This window comes from Emys orbicularis, chromosome 21, assembly GCF_028017835.1.
Source record: "Emys orbicularis isolate rEmyOrb1 chromosome 21, rEmyOrb1.hap1, whole genome shotgun sequence".
Classification (NCBI taxonomy): Eukaryota; Metazoa; Chordata; order Testudines; family Emydidae; genus Emys; species Emys orbicularis.
Genome location: NC_088703.1, coordinates 19,507,198 through 19,526,806, shown reverse-complemented (window position 1 = coordinate 19,526,806; position 19,609 = coordinate 19,507,198). Strand labels below are relative to the sequence as shown.

The following is a 19,609-nucleotide window of genomic DNA, read 5'->3' as shown; positions in this document are numbered from 1 at the left end:
CCCCCAGGAGTAAACAATGGTGAATAGTTCCAACACTGGTATGATGGTTGCCCCCCACTCCAGCAATGCCACCTAATGTACTGGGGTACCAGTGAGCCCACCCGTTCCACCAGCCTGGGCTCCCTCACCCTGTCTTGCTGAGCCAGGCCCTCAAGCTTCTCCAGCACACACACAGGTAGGGACACACCCAGCTGCAGAAAGACACAGACACTGAAACCAGCCCAGCGTGGGAAGCCTTCAGCTAAGGAATTGACCTGCACTCAAGTGCACACCCTCTCAGGGTGCAAACCCAAAATTGTATTGTCTTGCGCTGCACAGAGAACTGTACTGCGTAAGCTGATGGAAATTTGCCTCCTCCCTCAAAGTGGAGGAAGAGACGCACAGCTTTTTGCCCCCCCCCCCAGTAATGAGTTCCACAAACTGGGTTTTGCGAAAACAAAACAAGTTTATTAACTACAAAGGACAGATTTTCAGTGATTATAAGGGATAGCAAACAGATCAAAGCAGATTACTGAGCAAATAAAACAAACATGCAAACTAAGCTTAATACACTAAAGAAACTGGTTACAAGCAGTAATTTCTCACCCTAAAAGTTGTTTTAAGCAGGTTGCAGAGTTTCTTGAAGACAAACTGCTCTTGCTTGTGTGACGAAGTGGGGAGTTTTCTTGGTTTTTCCTTGGTTTTCCAATAGTTTGCATGCAGAGGGGGTGGGACTGAGTTTCCCTGGGTGTTACTGGTTTAACGAGGTGATGGGAGAGGAAGTTTGTTGTTACAGAGGACCAGCGATGGAACTTGGGACCCCAGCCAATGGCCTGGAGGATGGATACCCCAGTGACTGGTGACCTGGCGACCCGGAGACCCAGCTGATCTAACCAGCCGGTTCCAGCCAGAGGACAGAAGCAAAGAGAGGAGGCCTCAGTTTATGACCCTGTTTACCTGGAGAGAAGACAATGGACAGAGGCGGGGCTTGGGGCCGATGATATCAGATGCCCAGCTGGGAAGCAGGGGGGCTCGGGACTGGAGAGAGGGAGCAGGCAGAACCCACCTGGATGCAGGGGAGACTGGGATGTGCTGTGCTGAGGGAGGCCAGGTCTGAGGGCCCTGAGAGTTTCCTGTGCTGTGTTCAGATGCTCAATAAACCCTCCTGTTTTATGCTGGCTGAGAATCGCTCCGGGCTAGAGAACAGGGTTGCATTATTCCCTCTGGGAGTGGAGGCCCCGGAGGTCCAGAGTGAATGGACTACCTGAGGGGGCCCACGGTGAGAGACAGGCGTGCTAAGGCTCAGAGAGGTGCGGATCCAGGAGTGGGAGGGGCTTAACCCCCGAGAGAGAGTGGACCCCTGAGAAGGGCTGTCGCACTGAAGGGGGCTCCCCCCATGGACCACACGGGGCCAAGAGTGGGCCTGACCTGTGAGTTTGTGACAGATCCATCTTGCATAAAATAAATCTTAGTTATGCCCTATTCACATCATAAGCGTATCTCTATGAAGAATATGAAGCACCACAACTGGGTCAGCAGGGATCCTACCCAAACACGCTGGCCTGTGATCTGGCGACAAAACAGGATGAAAGTCTGGTGCCCCTGGGCTACTTCCTACCACAGTCTGGGCGGGGGGGGGTGTTCCACAGTCCATGGATCCTCTGTCTCCGCGGGGTACACTGTGGATGACAGTCCTGGCACCTCATCTCCAGGGTTGGTCTCCCCCGGGGGCAGGGCACTGCACAGCACAGGCTCAGCTGTGGTGTTTAGCAGCGGGCTGGAGACGTCTGCCTCCTTCCCCTGTCCCCCCCTCTCTTTATACTTCTTGCCCCGCCCCGGTACTTCTGGGAAGAGGGCGGGCACATTTGGCTCCTCCCACCGGGGGGGACACAGTGGTCCCTCGCTCTTAAGTCCAGAGGGAGGCTGCTTTGCTTAGACCTGTAAGATTTTAGCTTCGCCAGACTAGGCCAGAGGCTTAAGATGATTGAGTGACCTAACAATAACCGATAAGACCAAAGGTTACTGCATAAGATGTGCCAATAGGTGAGGTTATGGAAAAATGGATTGCAATAGACACAATGTATTGTCCGAAACCACCAGCCACCCGGCCTGATTGTAACATCTTTAAATGTCTGTCCTGACCACATGGTACCTGCCATGTGTAGCTGCGTGAGACGAAAACGAACTACAAACAACTTATGAAAAACAGGGCACACCAATAATCACGGGGTGTGGAAGTGCAGCTAAGGAAAAGCGGGTTGATGCCTTGTGACAAAGCAGGGGATTTTCTTAGTGTTGAGCATGAGTACTGGGCTTGCCTCAGTTTCCCCTGTGTGCTGTGTGTGTAACGAGGTGGTGGGAGAGGGGGTTTGCTGGTACAGAGGGCCAGGTGTGATCTCACCTAGCAGCCTGGACCCCGGACAATGGCCTGGACATGGTAGAACTTAGCAACCAGTGACCCGGAGGCCCAGCCCATCTTGGGAGCTGGCCAGTTCTGGCCAGTGGGAAGACAAAGGATGGAAAAGAGGGGGGGCCGGTGATCTGTTTGCCTGGAAGGAAGACAAAGGGCGGAGGAGGGGCTGTGGGGAAGGTGATATGGGGGGTCAGCTGGAAGGAAGTTGCTTCTGGACTGGGGACAAAGAGGAGTCTGACCCCACCTGGACTGGGACAGATCCATCTGGACGGTGCTGAGACTGGACAGGACTGAGGCTCCTGAGAACTGCCTGGGCTGGGTTCGGCTGTACAATAAACCCTCCTGTTTTGAGGGTCCCAGCAGGCTGTAGATTGGGGGGCATCACTCCCCCTGGGGGTGGTGGCCCCATGGGGCCAGAGCAAGGGAACCCCCTGAGGGGGCGCCCGGAGGGAGCCAGGCGGGCTGGAGGCTCAGAGGTGCAGTTCCAGGAGACGCTGGAAGCCCGGGCTTAGCCCCTAAGAGAGAGTGGACACCGAGAAGGGCTTTCAGACTGAGGGGAGTTCCTCCCTGGGACCATACAGAGCTGAGAGAGCACGGGGGGGGGGGTGCTGTGAGTGCGTGACACACCTTCATGCATAAACAGTGAGGTGGCAAAATTTGCAGATGATACAAAACTGCTTGAGATAGTTAAGTCCCAGGCAGACTGCGAAGAGCTACAGAGGTATCTCAAAACTGGGTGATGGAGCAATACAATGGCAGATGAAATTCAGTGTTGATCTATGCAAAGTAATGCAAGTTGGAAAACACCATCCCAACCAGACATATAAAATGATGGGGTCTCAATTGGCTGTTACCACGCAAGAAAGAGATCTTGGAGTCATTGTGGAGAGTTCTCTGAAAACATCCACTCAATGTGCAGCGGCAGTCAAAAAAGCGAATAGAATGTTGGGATTCATTAAGAAAGGGATAGATAATAAGACAATAAATAATATATTGCCTCTATATAAATCCATGTTACGCCCACATCTTGAATACTGCGTTCATATGTGGTTGCCCCATCTGAAAAAAGATACATTGGAATTGGAAAAGGTTCAGAAAAGGGCAAAAAAATGATTAGGGGTATGGAATGGCTGCCATATGAGGAGAGATTAAAACTTTTTAGCTTGGAAAAGAGATGACTAAAGAGGGATATGACTGAGGTCTATAAAATCATGACTGGTGTAGAGAAAGTAGATAAGGAAATGTTGTTTACTCCTTCTCATAACACAAGAACTAGGGGTCACCCAATGAAATGAATAGGCAGCAGGTTTAAAACAAACAACAGGAAGTATTTCTTCACCCAACGCACAGTCAATCTGTGGAACTCCTTGCCAGAGGATGTTGTGAAAGCCAAGATTATAACACGGTTCAAAAAAGAACTAGATACGTTCATGGAGGATAGGTCCATCAATGGCTATTAGCCAGGATGGGCAGGGATGGTGTCCCTAGCCTCTGTTTGCTGGGAGGACGACAGGGGATGGATCACTCGCATTGGCCAGTGTCAGACGACAGGATACTGGGCTAGATGGACCTTTAGTCTGATCCAGTCTGGCTGTTCTTATGTGTTAGGTGTAGTCAGAACTACAATATGAAAGAGGGCAGACCCAAGGGAAACCCCAGCAGGAAACCATCCCACTAGCGATGCTTGTCTAATGAGAGGTCCATCGGAGCCAAGAACACCGGTGGGGTGTGAAGAGGACCACGGCTGTAATTGTCGCACAGGTTTTCATAGGATTTCTCTCTGCAGGAGTAATTGGAACTTTGCTTAGGACTGGGGCCAGCACTGACAGCAGGGGAGAGCTCCCCCTAGTGACCTCTGCCCCCACTCCCTGCAGCACAGCGCCCCCTAGCAGTACACTGGGGTATCAGGGCCAGCACTGACTGACAGGGGAGAGCACCCCTCTACTGATCCCCTCCTCCTGCTCCCTGCAGCATAACACCTCCTAGTGCAGCAGTGGCGTATTGGGGCCTGTCATGGACTCACAGGTCGTGCCCACTCTTGGCCCCGTACACTTCCTGGGGGGAACCTCCTTCAGTGAGACTGCCCTTCTCGGTGGTCCACTCTCTCTCGGGGTTAGGCCCCTCCACCTCCTGGAACCACACCTCTCTGAGCCTTAGCACGTCTGTCTCTCGCCATGGGCCCCCTCAGGGAATCCGCTCGTTCTGGACCCCCGAGGCCTCCACTCCCAGCAGGAATAATGCAACCCTGTTCTCTAGCCCGGAGTGACTCTGAGCTTGCGTAAAACAGGAGGGTTTATTGAGCATATGAATCCAGCACAGGAAACTCTCAGGCCTGGCCTCCCTCAGCACAGCTCATCCAAGTCTCCCCTGCATCCAGGTGGGCTCTGCCTACTCCCTCTCTCCAGTCCCGAGCCCCCCTGCTTCCCAGCTGGGCATCTGATATCACCGGCCCCAAGCCATTGTCCATTGTCTTCTCTTCAGGTAAATAGGGTCACCTGGGCCTCCTCTCCTCTCTTCTGTCCTCTGGCCCCCTCTGGCTGGAACCGGCTGGTCCTCCCTTCACAGTCCATTGTCCTCCCAATGGCCAGAACCAGCTGTGACTCCTGAGCTGGGCCTACCAGTCACCAGTCACTGGGGTCTCCATTCTCCAGGCCATTGGCTGGGGTCCCAAGTTCCATCACTGGTCCTCTGTGTAACCCTTCTACCCATCAGAGTTGGCAGCAACAAGGGCCGGGTTCAGTATCTAGGGGTTCCGTTTCAATAAATAACACAATGCAAAACCGGCTCAAGCCCCCACCCAGTGACCTGGGGAAATTACATACCACGCCCCTGGGCGCCTCTAAGAGGCAATACTTCCCCTCTCGCAAGCACAGAGTTTGAGTGTAGCAAAAGCCTTTAATAAAGGAGGGAAACAATGCGGCATTATGTTGGGGAAACACCACAAACAGGATTCATAACACAAACCATGAGCAAAAGACCCACCCCCAAGTAAGTTTGGCAGTGTCCTTTTCCCCTCAGGGTCTTAAGTCCAGCAACCCAATTGCTGAGGAGCCCCTCATAGCCCCCATCATGGCATCTGCTCTCACTGTCCTCCTCGGTGAGTATCGGAGACAGCCAGGGTGTGTGCCCCTGGGGGGGATATGAGACTAGGGTGTCACGGACTAACAGGTGGTGCCCACTCTTGGCCCCATGCGGTCCATGGGGGGAACCCCCTTCAGTGAGACTGCCCTTCTTGGGGGTCCACTCTCTCTCGGGGTTAGGCCCTTCCACCTCCTGGAGCTGCACCTCTCTGAGCCTTAGCACACCTGTCTCTCGACGTGGGCCCCCTCAGGGAGTCCACTCGCTCTGGACCCCCGGGGCCTCCACTCCCAGCAGGAATAATGCAACCCTGTTCTCTAGACTGGAGTGACTCTGAGCTTGCGTAAAACAGGAGGGTTTATTGAGCATCTAAACACAGCACAGGAAACTCTCAGGGCCTCAGGCCTGGCCTCCCTCAGCACAGCACATCCAAGTCTCCCTTGCCTCCAGGTGGGCTCTGCCTGCTCCCCCTCTCCAGCCCAGAGCCCCCCTGCTTCCCAGCTGGGCATCTGATATCACCGTCCCCAAACCCCGCCTCTGTCCATTGTCTTCTCTCCAGATAAACAGGGACGCCTGGGCCTCCTCTCCTCTCTTCTGTCCTCTGGCCCCCTCGGGCTGGAACCGGCTGGTCAGGTCACCGTGATCCTCTCTTCACAGACCATTGTCCTCCCACTGGCCAGAACCGTCTGTGACTCCCGAGCTGGGCCTCCCAGTCACCAGGTTACCAGTCGCTGGGGTATCCATTCTCCAGGCCATTGGCTGGGGTCCCAAGTTCTCGCTCTGGTCCTCTGTCACAACAACCTCCCTCTCCCCTCACCTCATTAAACCAGTAACACTCAGGGAAACTGATTCCCACCCCCTCTGCATGCAAACCATTGAAAAACCTACGTAAAAACAAGAAAATCCCCCACTTTGTCACACTGGTCTTTCAAAAGTTTATAACTGAACATGGACTCAGTACAGCTTTGAAACTTAAGTATGCCAAAGAAAAATGCTGTTTTTAACCAGCTTAATTTAAATGAAACAAGCACAGAAACAGTTTCCTTCCCTTGTCAAATTTTTCTTTTTAAACTTTCCCTTTATTTGTTTAGCAGTTTATGTTTAACACAGAACTGTTCTGTATTTGGGGGGCTTTTTCAGTTATCTCTGCTGCCATTTGATCGCTCACTTCCAGTTTCAAATGAGGGGTGTGGCTGATTGGTCAGTTTGTAACTCTGTGGTTCTACTGTAGTGGTCAGTTGAAGATTGAAGACAAGACCCTCTGGTCTCCTGGTTCCCAGCCAGATGCACTTTCCCCAATGCTGCAGGATACACTGAGGGTGACCTCTCCCCCCCCCCCCCCCCACAGAGACATAGATAAGCTGGGAGCTGCATGATGCTTGGCCAGGCTGATGGGCCCAGGGATTCCTGGGTTTTGCAGGGACCTCTGCTTGCTTTGGCTGCGCTAGATTTCGCCTGCAGATTAGAGACAACGTGTGATGGACGCAGGAAGAGACGAGACATGATAGACTTCCTGTAGCTAGAGCCACCAGTTGAGTTCCTTATTTGGGGCTCGGTGGAGCTTGGCACCGGGGTGTTGGTGGCAACCCTGAGAGGCCCCTCACTGCCCCCATCATGGCATCTGCTCTCATCGTCCTCCTCCTCGGTGAGTATCAGAGACAGCCAGGGTGTGTGCCCATTGGGGGGATCTGAGATCAGGGTGTAGGATCCAGTTGCTCTGGGATCTGGTCACTAACGAGCCATCTCCTCTCCAGGCTGCTGGCTGGCACGGCACAGCGAGGTTTGGGGAGGTGAGTATCAGTCTGTGGGGTGGACGGTAATATCAACAACGGGGGAGGGGATACGTGGGGTGGGCCTGTCCGTCGGCTCTAGAGCCCCTCGGGGAACAGAAACATTCACGGGCACTGCAGCCATGGGGAGAACAAACCAGATCCACCTCCATCCCCACATCCACCCCCAGCAGCTCCCACCCCTGCACTCACAGCCCCCCCCCCACCCCCCGATCCCAAGGCCTGGGGAAAAGTTGGGACATGTGTGACTCCCGTCGGTCACAGACTCTATTTCCAACACCAGGACGGGGGGCAGAGCTGCAGGGGGCCCACTGGCCAGGCCTCCAGGCTGTCCCCAAGTGGGGCCGGGGGGGCAGGTGATCTCTCATGTAGCCGGGTCCTCAGCTATGTCTGGCTGAACCCCCTGCCCCCAAGCCCCTGGGCAGGCAGTGCCAACCCTGGTAGGGGACAGACTCCTAGAGAGGCTGAATGACGGATGGACTGAATTGGGGTGGGGGGGCAGGGGGCTGTGTCTCCTCTGTTTAACTCATGTCTCTTGTTGAAAGCAGGGCATGAATTTCTCAAACCCACAATCTCGGTGAGCCCCAGCAGGGTGGTGGCGCTCGGGGGAAACGTCACCATCCGCTGTGAGGGTTGGTACCTATCCATGAAGTTCTTTCTGCGTAAAGCTGGACACCCAAAACTCCAGGTGCGGATGGTGCCTGATGGGACCGTGGCTGAATTTCCCATCCCCAGTGTCGGCCGGGAAGATGGAGGGAATTACACCTGCGACTATCACTCCATAACGGATCAGAATCGCTGGTCATATCCCAGCGACCCCGTCAAGATCATTGTAGCAGGTGAGGGGCCCGGCTCAGTGTCCCGGCTCCCAGCCCCACACCCAGCCAGACCCACAAGGGGTCTCTGCACCAATGGACCACTCAGAGCCAGGCTCTGCCCTGATTCCTGGGCCCAGCAGAGGGGACACCCGGCCAGGGAGCGGGGACAGAGTCACTGGGGGGTTCCCTGCCAGGGGGGAGAAGCAGCCACTGGAGATTTGGGGCAGAGGAAGGGGGGACCCTGGCCCCAAGGGAGCTGCAGAGCAGGGGCCCTTTCCCAGACAACACATCAGTTAGGGGGTGATGGGCAGAGCTGAAAGTTATAAACCTCAGTGTATAGTAGAGACTTGCACAGTCCCCTACAAGTAAGGGGTGGTGCTGTGCAGAGAACCCAGGAGTCCTGGCCCCCATCCTCCCTGCTCTCCCCACTAGACCCCACTCCCCTCCTTGAGCCGGGGAGAGAACCCAGGGGTCCTGGCTCCCAGACCTCCCAGCAGAGAAGTCAGGCAGTGAATGGACCCTGGAGACTGGACTGGCCTGTCACCCGCTAGGGAGCAGAGCTCTGGGCCCCAGGGGCTGGGGTTGCTCCGTGTCTCATGCTGTTAGCCCTGGGCTCAGAGAAAACTCTGGGCCCTATGGAAAGGCATCCAGGAGCCCGTCCCCAGGGCCGCCGGGTCTGACCCACCACTGACGCTGTGCGGTGAGGACGGGCCCCAGGAGTGAGTGACGGGGCCTGCGTCTCACGGCCTGTCTGCTTCCCACTGCAGAGCCCAGCTACCCCAAACCTAGCATCTACCTGAGACCCAGCGGGGGGGTCTCCCTGGGGGGAGCCGTGACCGTCTGGTGTCGGGGGCAGCACCTGGGCGTGCGGTTCGTGCTGAATAAAGAGGGACGCCATTTCCCACCTGTGGATTCGGACAGGTTTGAGGCTGTGTTTCCCATCAGCAACGTGCGCTGGGAGGACGGCGGGAACTACAGCTGCTCCTATCACAGCAGATCGGAGCCGTTCGCCGTGTCGTACCCCAGCGACCCCGTGGAGCTGGTGGTGAGAGGTGAGGAGCCCAGCTCGGCGTCCCCGTTCCCAACCCCACCCCCAGCCAGACCCTCATGGGGGCTCGGTGCCAATGGGATGCTCAGAGCCAGGCTCTGCCCTGAGCCCTGACCCTGCAGTGGAGACGCCCGGCTGGGGAACGGGGACGGAGTCACTGGGGGGTTCCCCAGCCAGGGGGGAGCAGCAGCCCCTGGAGAATCGGGGCAGGGAGGCAACTTTAATGCTGCCCCTTGTGCGTAGGAACCGTGAGTCGCTATTTAATCCCATGATCCCATCGCCTCTGTTCTCCAAGCCCTGCCCCAGGCAGTGCCCTGGCCGGAGCTGAATGAGGCAGGGGCTGCAGGAGAAGCAGTGGCTTGGTGGACACAGCATAGTGCTTGTACCCAGGAGATCTGGCCCAGCTCCTGGCACAGCCACATTCTCTGTGTGATGGGAACATGTCGCAGTTTTCAAACGTTTCCTTCCTTGTGGAGGGACCTCAATCTTGGGAGATCTCAGGCCGAGCGCCCACAAACCGAGACACCCACAGTTAGCGGAGACCTCTGCAAATGCTGGCCTCAATAGCGCTGAATCCCTTGTGTTGGGGGAGCATGTAGGGCCCGGGGCCCCTGCCATGATCAGGGTCCCGCTGTGCCAGGCGCTGCATAAACTCAGGGCGAAGAGACAGTCCCTGCCCCTGGAAGCTCACTAAGGAAAGTGAATCTGTCTGTGGCCTGTAGAATGGGGATAAAGACCCCTCCCTGCCTCCCGGGGGGCTGACTCCCTTCCTGTGTGGGGCTCAGGCCCTGCCGTGCCAGGCGCCAAAGTCCAGCCCGTGAGTTGCTCTGTGTTCAGGGAAGGCTGGACACAGTGAATGAGGCAGAGGCCACACACGACATATGAAGAACCTAAGAACTAGGCAATCGCAGATCTGTGTCTGTGGTTTTGGGAGCCCAGCTCGCAGGGCCGGGATTCTGGCTCAGGAAAACTCTTGGATCTGGAAGAGAATTTCTGCCAGGGGGCCCCTGGATCTGCCCGTGCCTCGGGCCAGCTGGGGAATCACAGAAGATTAGGGTTGGAAGACAGCTCAGGAGGTATCTACTCAACCCCCCTGCTCAAAGCAGGACCAACCCCAACTAAATCATCCCAGCCAGGGCTTTGTCAAGCCGGGCCTTAAAAACCTCTAAGGATGGAGATTCCACCATCTCCCTAGGGAACCCATTCCAGTGCTTCACCACCCTCCTAGTGAAATAGTGCTTCCTAATATGCAACCTAGACCTCCCCCACTGCAACTTGAGACTACTGCTCCCTGTTCTGTCATCTTCCACCCCTGAGAACAGCCGAGCTCCATCCTCTTTGGAACCCCCTTTCAGGTATTTGAAGGCTGCTATCAAATCCCCCCTCACTCTTCTCTTCTGCAGCTGGAGGACGGGGCTGGGTGGGTGCCCGGGTCTGGTTCTCACAGTCTGTCTCCTGTGCGCAGATCCCAACTTACCCAGACCCTCCATCTCTCTGAGCCCCCCTGGGGTCACCGCCCCGGGGGCAGACGTCACCATCCGGTGTCAGGGGCAGCGCCGGGACGTGAGGTTTTTCCTGCACAAGGCTGGAGACCAGAACCCACAGCGACACGTGGACCCTGCTGGGGACGGGGCCGAGTTCCGCATCCCCACTGTGGGCTGGCAGCACGGAGGGAGCTACAGCTGCAGCTACCGGCCCCGATCAGAGCCCTTCGTCTCCTCGCAGCCCAGCGACCCCGTGCAGCTGGTGGTAGCAGGTGAGGGGGCTGGCTCCACGTCCCTGCTCCCAGCCGGACCCTCAAAAGTTCGGCACCCTGATGGGATGCTCAGAGCCCGGCTCTGCCCAGAGCCCTAGGACTCGCCTGGACATGGGGCGGGGACAGTGTCACTAGGGGGTTCCCCAGCCAGGGGGGAGCAGCAGTTCCTGGAGGTTAAGGGCTGAGGGAGGGGGGATCCCTGCTTCAAGGGGGAGCTGCAGAGCAGGGGGGCTTTGCCAGGGGACGCTCCCCCAGTTGCCCCTGCACTGGGGGCACTCAAAGGAGTCAGGGCCCAGGGGCTGCCCATCCGGTCACTCTCCTGTTCTGCCTCCTCAGCCTGCGTCCCCTCCCATGGCCCCACCCCTTTCTGCCCCTTCTCTGGGGCCCCGCCCCTATTCCACCCACGTATCTGCCCCATTCCATCCCCCCATTGCAGCCCCGCAACCCATTTTCTACTTTCTGCCTCGCAGCCCCCACTGCGTCCCCCAGACCGTAGAAGCTCTGTCCCACCGCCCTGGCCCCGGGGTGCAGTGGGGAGTCAGAGTGCCCCAGCCCTGAGGCCACAGCAGGTAGCGAGAGTCCTCCTGTCCTGGGGCTGCCGCGGAGGTCCTGGTGCTAAGGCTTCCCCTGTCCCCACTATGGTGCTTCTGTGAGGACCAGGGTCGGGGTTCTGGGCCTCCTCCTGTCCTGCTCGCCCGGTGGCCAGGGCTCCAGGGTAACTGAAACATTCCCGGTCAGTGCAGCCATGCGGAGAACCCCCCAGATCCGCCCCTACCCCAGAACCACCCCCAACAGCTCCCTCCCCTGCACGCACAGCCCCCCCGTTCCCAGGGCCTGGGGAAAGGTGGGTCTTGTGTGACTCCCGCCAGTCACAGACTGTTTCCAACCACAGGGCGGGGGGCAGAGCTGCAGAGGGCCCACTGGTCAGGCTCCCTGGCTGGCCTGTGGTGGGGCTGAGGGGAGGGCAGGTGATCTCTCATGCAGCCGGGTCCTGAGTTATGTCAGGGTGAACCCCCTGCCCCCGAGCCCCATGGGCAGCCAGTGCCAACCCTGGTAGGGACAGACTCCTAGAGAGGCCGAATGATGGATGGACTGAATTGGGGCAGGGGGAGGCAGGGGGCTGTGTCTCCCCTGTTTAACTCCTGTCTCTTGTTGAAAGCAGGGCGAGAATACCCCAAACCCATCATCTGGGTGAGCCCCAGCAGGGTGGTGGCGCTCGGGGGAAGTGTCACCATCCGCTGTGAGGGTCGGTACCCGGGCATGGAGTTCTTTCTGCGTAAAGCTGGACACCCGAACCCGCAGGTGCGGTCGGTGCCTGATGGGACCATGGCTGAATTTCGCATCCCCAATGTCAGCCGGGAAGATGGAGGGAGCTACACCTGCGACTATCACTCCATAACGGAACCGAATCGCTGGTCGTATCGCAGCAACCCCGTCGAGATCATTGTAGCAGGTGAGGGGCCCGGCTCAGTGTCCTGGCTCCCAACCCCACACCCTGCCAGACCCACAGGGGGTCTGTACACTGATGGGACGCTAAGAGCCAGGCTCTGCCCTGATCCCTGGGTCCAGCAGAGGGGACACCTGGCCGGGGATGGAGTCACTGTGGGGTTCCCCAGCCAGGGGGGAGAAGCAGCCACTGGAGATTTGGGGCACAGGAAGGGGGGATCCCTGCCCCCAGGGGGAGCTGCAGAGCAGGGGGCCTTTCCCAGACAACACATCAGTTACGGGGTGATGGGCAGAGCTGAAGTTTATAAATCTCAGTGTATAGTAGAGACTTCCACAGTCCCCTACAAGTCAGGGGTGGTGCTGTGCACAGAACCCAGGAGTTCTGGCCCCCATCCCCCCTGCTCTCCCCACTAGACCCCACTCCCCTCCTAGAGCCGGGGAGAGAAACCAGGAGTCCTGGCTCCCAGTCCTCCCAGCAGAGAAGCCAGGGAGTGAATGGACCCTGGAGACTGGAGTGGACTGTTACCCGCCAGGGAGCAGAGCTCTGGGCCCCCAGGCGCTGGGGTTTCTCCGTGTCTCATGCTGTTAGCCCAGTGCTCAGAGGAAACTCTGGTCCCTGTGGAAAGGCATTCAGGAGCCCGTCCTCAGGGCCGCCGGGTCTGACCCAGCACTGAGGCTGCGTGGTGAGGACGGACCCCAGGAGTGCGTGACGGGGCCTGCGTCTCACGGCCTGTCTGCTTCCCACTGCAGAGCCCAGCTACCCCAAACCCAGCATCTACCTGAGACCCAGCGGGGGGGTCTCCCTGGGGGGAGCCGTGACCGTCCGGTGTCGGGGGCAGCACCAGGGCGTGCAGTTCATGCTGAATAAAGAGCGACGCCATTTCCAAACTGTGGATTCAGATGGGTTTGAGGCTGTGTTTCCCATCAGCAACGTGCGTTGGGAGCACGGCGGGAGCTACAGCTGCTCCTATCACAGCAGATCAGAGCCGTTCGCCGTGTCGTACCCCAGCGACCCTGTGGAGCTGGTGGTGAGAGGTGAGGGGCTCAGCTTGGCGTCCCCATTTCCAGCCCCACCCCCAGCCAGACCCTCACAGGGGCTCGGTGCCAATGGGATGCTCAGAGCCAGGCTCTGCCCTGAGCCCTGACCCCTCAGAGGGGACGCCCAGCTGGGGAGCGGGGACGGAGTCACTGGGGGGTTCCCCAGCCAGGGGGGAGCAGCAGCCCCTGGAGACTCGGGGCAGGGAGGCTACTTTAACGCTGCCACTTGTGCGTAGGAACCGTGAGTCGCTATTTAACCCCATGATCCCGTCCCCTCTTTTCTCCAGGCCCTGCCCCAGGCAGTGTCCTGGTTGGGGCTGAATGATGCAGGGCCTGCAGGAGAAGCAGTGGCTTGGTGGACACGGCGCTGGGCTGGGACGCAGGAGATCTGGCCCAGCTCCTGGCGCGGCCACAGACTCTGTGTGATGGAAGCACGTTGCGGTTTCCAATAGTGTCCTTCTTTGTGTGGGGGCCTCAATCTTGAGGAATCTCAGGCCAAGTACCCAGAAACCGAGATGTCCACAGTTAGTGGAGACCTCTGCAAACACTGGCCTCAATAGCGCTGGATCCCTTGTGTTGTGGGAACATGTAGGGTCCCCTTTGTGCCAGGCGCTGCCTAAACGCAGAGCGAAGAAGAAACTGTCCCTGCCCCTGGGATTGCACTAAGTAAAGTGTATCTGTGGGTGCCTCAGTTTCCCCCCCCCCCCCGCACAATGGGGGAAACTGACTCCTGGGGGACTGACTCGCTTCCTGTGTGGGGCTCATGCCCTGTGATGCTGGATGTCAGAGACCAGCCCATCAGTTGCTCTGTGCTCAGGGGGCCCAGATGCAGTCAATGAGGCAGGGGCCACACATGGCATATGAGGACCCCAGCTCACAGAGCTGGATTCTGGGTCAGGGTGACTCTGGGATCTGGGAGAGAATCTCTGCCAGGGGGCCCCTGGATCTGCCTGTGCCCGGTGAATCATAGAATATCAGGGTTGGAAGGGACCTCAGGGGGCTCTAGTCCAACCCCCTGCTCAAAGCAGGACCAACCCCAACTAAATCATCCCAGCCAGGGCTTTGTCAAGCCGGGCATTAAAAACCTCTAGGGATGGAGATTCCACCACCTCCCTAGGGAACCCATTCCAGTGCTTCACCACCCTCCTAGTGAAATAGTGTTTCCTAATATCCAACCTAGACCTTCCCCACTGCAACTTGAGACCATTGCTCCTTGTTCTGTCATCTGCCACCACTGAGAACAGCTGAGCTCCATCCTCTTTGGAACCCCCTTTCAGGTAGTTGAAGGCTGCTATCAAATCCCCCCTCACTCTTCTCTTCTGCAGCTGGAGGACGGGGCTGGGTGGGTGCCCGGGTCTGGCTCTCATAGCCTGTCTCCTGTGCGCAGATCCCAGTTTACCCAGACCCTCCATTTCTCTGAGCCCCACTGGGGTCACCGCCCCAGGGGCAGACGTCACCATCCGGTGTCAGGAGCAGCACCGGGAGGTGAGGTTCTTCCTGCACAAGGCTGGAGACCTGAACCCGCAGCAACACATGGACCCTGCTGGGGACGGGGCCGAGTTCCGCATCCCCACCGTGGGCCGGCAGCACGGAGGGAGCTACAGCTGCAGCTACCGGCCCCGATCAGAGCCCTTCGTCTCCTCGCAGCCCAGCGACCCCGTGCAGCTGGTGGTAGCAGGTGAGGGGCCCAGCTCCACGTCCCCGCTCCCAGCCGGACCACCAGAAGGTCGGCACCCAGAAGGGATGCTCAGAGCCAGGCTCTGCCCAGAGCCCTAGGACTCACCTGGACAGCGGGCGGGGACAGTGTCACTGGGGAGTTCCCCAGCCAGGGGGGAGCAGCAGCTCCTGGAGATTCAGGGCCAAGGAAGGGGGGATCCTGCCCCCAGGGGGAGCTGCAGAGCAGGGGCCTTTCCAAGGGGATGCTCCCCCAGCTGCCCCCGCTCTGGGGACTCACAGAGGAGTCAGGGCCCAGGGGCTGCCCAGCCAGCACCATCCCCAGCCACAAACCCCCCTCCCCGGGACTGACAGTAACGATCGATGCTGAGTCACGGGCAGAGGTGAAACAAGGTTTCCTGGGGCCCTGGACCAGAGAAAGGGGGGTCCCTCCCCACCCCTCCCACCTGCCGTCCCTCTCCTGTCCCGCCTCCTCGGCCTGCAACCCCACCCACGGCCCCACCCACTTTGCCCCTTCCCAGGGACCCCTCCCCTATTCCACCCACGGTCCTGTCCCTATCTGTCCCCCCACTGCAGCCCTGCAACCCATTTGCTACTTTATGGCCCCCCCGCTACTGCGTCCCCAAGACCGGAGAAGCTCTGTCCCCACGCCTCAGCCCTGGGGCGCAGCGGGGAGTGAGAGTCCCCCAGCCCTGAGGCCATCCTGGGGCCACAGTGGAGGTCCCGTTGCTAAGGCTTCCCCTACCCCCCCTACATGCTCCTGCGGGGGACCAGGGTCGGGGTGCTGCGGCTTCTCCCATCTTCCTCGCCCGGCAGCCAGAGCTCTGGGGCCCCCCACTTGGCCAGGGCCGTAGGGCCTGTGTCTGATCTACCAGTGGTCGCGGAGGGTGGGGGGCGATCTCTGAGTCAGTGTTTCAGCCCCTCCCCACGCCCTGACTGATGCTGCTCCAGGCTGGGTCGGGTCGGTTCCCCCCCCCGCCCCCCACAGGGGGAACCCCCCAACCCAGCCTCGAGTGGCGCCGGCTCCCACCCGCCCGGGCAGTGCGGGGTCAGGTACTAGGGCTGGGGGGGAATCTATTGAGTCACAGATTATGGGGCAGCTTCCCCCAGTGGTTGACCAGGGGAAGGGATGGAGGCTGTTCACAGGGGCAGTGACTCCCCCCCACCGACGCCAACAGATTTGGGAGGGGACCGAAGCCTCCTGCTCAGACACGAACCCACCGCTAACGGGGCAGCTGGAGGCTTCCTCTGGGGGCAGCTAGGCCCATCAGTGGCCATGGACGGGAGGGCGGTGCGTTGGAGCTCCCCATGAAGCAGCCAGGAAGAGCCAGCATGGGAGGCCGGATACCGGGCTAGCTGGGCCCATTGGCCTGAGCCAGTGTGGCCATGAGGCAGGGGTTGAAATGCCTTAGAAATGATGGCCAGGATGGATCAGACAGCGCCCCCTAGCGCCGTGCTGGGGCAATCAGGCCAGCCCTGACTGATGGGGCGAATGCCCCCTGCTGAGCCCCCCACCCCCTGCAGTCCAGTGCTCCCTAGCACTACAAATCCCCCAAATCTTGCTGGCTCTGACCCCACTTGATACCCTGGGGCCCCAAAATCCTCCCCATAGAATTTTCTGCTGCCTGTTCCCTGCGGAGCCCCAGCCCCTTGGGCACCGCCTGGGGTGGGAGGGGCTGCGGGGGGAAAAGACCAGCCACTCCTGGCACTCACGGCTCTGCTGTTTCCCAGATGGATTGGAATCACCGGCACATCCGGGTCTGACCAGCCCCATCATCGCCGGGGTGAGTGTGGTAGCTGCTGTCCTCCTCCTCCTCCTTGTGGCCTTCGTCTGCTTCAGAAAAACCCAAGCCAGTAAGTGCCCCCCCAGCGAGGGAAGGGTTAAACCTGCTGCTAAGCAGGGCGGGATGGGGTCACGGCTTGGATGGGGGACTGTGCCAGGAAAGCCAAGGACGGGGGTGGGGGTGAAGGCTCAGCAGGTGGTTCTGCTGCATGAGTAATCCCTGTACACACAGCTGTCACACCCACCCCAGAGGTGGTTGCATCTCAGCCCTGGGCGAGGGGTCCCTGTATAAAGAGCCACCAGTACCGTGCCTCTCAGGTGCCAGGGGAGCCAAGCTGTGGACCAGGTTCGTTATAACAAGTCACTAATGAGGGAGGATTGGGGACAGGAAAAGCCCCCTGAGTTAATCTGCCCCTAGCCCCTGGAGCATGCTCTGGTGTTGCGCTGCCCCCTGCTGGTCCATCGCACCCCAGCAGGGATCCAGGTTCAGCACCAGCGGCAGAGGGGACCCCCCAGGCACCCCCATCCCTGCTGCCCTGTGGGGGTGAGTGGCCGGCACTGGTATCAGCGGATCCCGATTGGCTCATGGGGGATTTTGGTTTGTGTCCCTCTGCAGGAAAAGGAGCCGCACCGAGACTGAGCAGGTAGGAACCCAGCTCCTGCCCCCTCCTGTCACGGAGTGTGGGGGACTCAGGGCCCTGCACCCCCGGCGTCCTGTGATTCACCATGACTCTCAGCCAGCCAGTAAAACAGAAGGTTTATTTAGACGACAGGAACACATTCCAAGACAGGTCTTGCAGGCACAGACAACAGGACCCCCCTCAGTTAGGTCCATCTTGGGGTCCCAGGGCACCCTAGCCCCCTTGGGAGGTCAGAGTCCCGTCTGCCTCCCAGCCATCTCCCCAGCCAGCTCCTGAGACTCTGCCTTCAGCGACCCCTCCCACAGCCTTTGTTCAGTTTCCCGGGCAAAGGTGTCACCTGGCCTCTAACCCCTTCCTGGGTTCTCATGTTACATGCTCAGGTATTCTCCTTCGGTCAGTCTCCCATCCCCCAATGCAGACTATCCTAGCCACACTCCCCTGTCAGCATTCAAAGCCCACAGTAAGAACTGTCCCAGTTCGTCACACCTCCGAATCAACCTGCCGGGGTCACAGTGCTCCTGGGTTCTGTCCCCAATTTGGGGAGGGGAGTGGGGTCTAGTTGTTAGAGCGGGGTGGGGGTGAGGTCTGGTGGTTGGGGAAAGGGGGGTTTAGGGAACTGGGTTCAGTGTGAGGCAGGATGGGGGCTCTCTGGGTGTGTTGAGGAATCTCCCCACAGGTGGGGGGATATGACATTTACAAGGGAATTTTCTCTTTTAGCACCAGCCCTATGGTGGCATTAAAGGCACCAGCTCAGGAAGACCCCACCTGTGAGTAACACACCCAGGGGGGTACCAGGGTGGGGCAGGACCTCTGGGGAGGGGAGGGGCTTGTGGGGGCTCCACCCATATGGGGCAGGGCCTGATTTATAGCTGCTGCTGGGCGGGACTAAGGAGAGGGTCCCAGAGGTAGCCAGTATCAGCTGAGAGTGTTGGACTCCCAGGAGCTCCCTGGGGCCTCCCTCCCTTCCCACTCTAGTTCCCCATCCACTCCTGGCTCCCAGCCCCCTGCTCTAACCACTAGTCTAGACCCCACTCTCCTCCCAAGCCAGGGAGAGAACACAGGAGTTCGGACTCCCAGCCCCCCACCCCGCTGTAACCCCCTAGACATCTTTGTGCTTCAGTTTTCATCTCTGTAACATGGGGCTAATGACCCTGGCCCATGCTGAACGGCAGGGGAGTGGCGGGGGTGGCTGTGCCGGGCTCTGAGCCCCATAGCTGGATGGAGGGGTCGGAGCTGGGTGTGGGGTTCTGCGCGGGGCCGGTCGGGGGTGCAGCTCAGCGGGTGTCTCTGTTCTGCAGACGCCTCCATCGATGAAGGGAAAGAGACACAGACCTTGGTAAGTGTCCTCTGATCCCCCATGGGGCCTGACCCCCAACCCTGACCCACATGGACCCCACTCACCTTATCTGGCACACTCAGTAGTTTGTGGTGGGGGTCAGGTTGCTGGGAGGGACTTATGGGATCGCCAGCTGGGATTGCAGGTGTGAGTGTGTTTGTATGTGTGTGTGTGTGTATGTACCCTGTGCTCTGTGTGTGTTGGGGTGTGGTGGATTCACACACACCCCAGTGACTCTCTCCCCTCCCAGCCCCAGGAGCCCGACCCCGGCACCGACGGACTCACCTACGCCGAGCTGGACGGCCAGGTGCTGCAGGCCAAGCGGGGGGGCCCGGCCCCTGCCCCTGAGCCCGCCCAGCCCAGCGTGTATGCCGCGATCAACGTGAGCCAGGGGCCCCACAGTGAGAGCCCCCCGTAGCCATGGGGCGTTGGCCCCCAGGGGGCAACAGACTCACCCCCCTGCAGTTCCAGCCCCAGAGAACTCTGCTTCCAGGGAAGATTATGGGGGGATGCTGCCCTCCCCCCACTGCATCCCCATCCCATCGAGCTGCTGTCACCCTGCCCTGCCAAGGCCCACATGTAAGGGCTGGTGTATGGCTGTTTATGTTATTTTGCTTCCTGTTAATCTTCAGATTTGCAATAAACACAGAACCACAAACCAGCCCAACCTGGGCACCCCACAGCCCCCCTGAGCCCGTGCCCGGAATGTGTGTAACACCTGGGGGAGATGGGGTGGGGTGCGGGGCTGGTTATACAGGGACCTATCGCCCAGCGCTGGGATGCGGCCACATCTGTGGTGGGCACTGGTC

The 19,609-nt window shown here is 59.1% G+C and overlaps 1 protein-coding gene across 1 annotated transcript; it reads left to right on the top strand.

Annotated features, from left to right (window-relative positions):
* The first annotated feature begins 7,056 nt into the window (after positions 1-7,056).
* LOC135893068 (leukocyte immunoglobulin-like receptor subfamily A member 6) lies at positions 7,057-19,218 on the top strand. Its single transcript, XM_065420857.1, has 13 exons — positions 7,057-7,115; positions 7,225-7,260; positions 7,809-8,099; positions 8,846-9,130; positions 10,592-10,882; positions 12,045-12,335; positions 13,079-13,363; positions 14,754-15,044; positions 16,772-16,894; positions 17,440-17,467; positions 18,188-18,231; positions 18,763-18,800; positions 19,057-19,218. The coding sequence occupies exons 1-13, from the start codon at positions 7,085-7,087 to the stop codon at positions 19,216-19,218; spliced, it is 2,196 nt and encodes a 731-aa protein (XP_065276929.1). The 5' UTR covers positions 7,057-7,084.
* Positions 19,219-19,609: the final 391 nt, after the last annotated feature.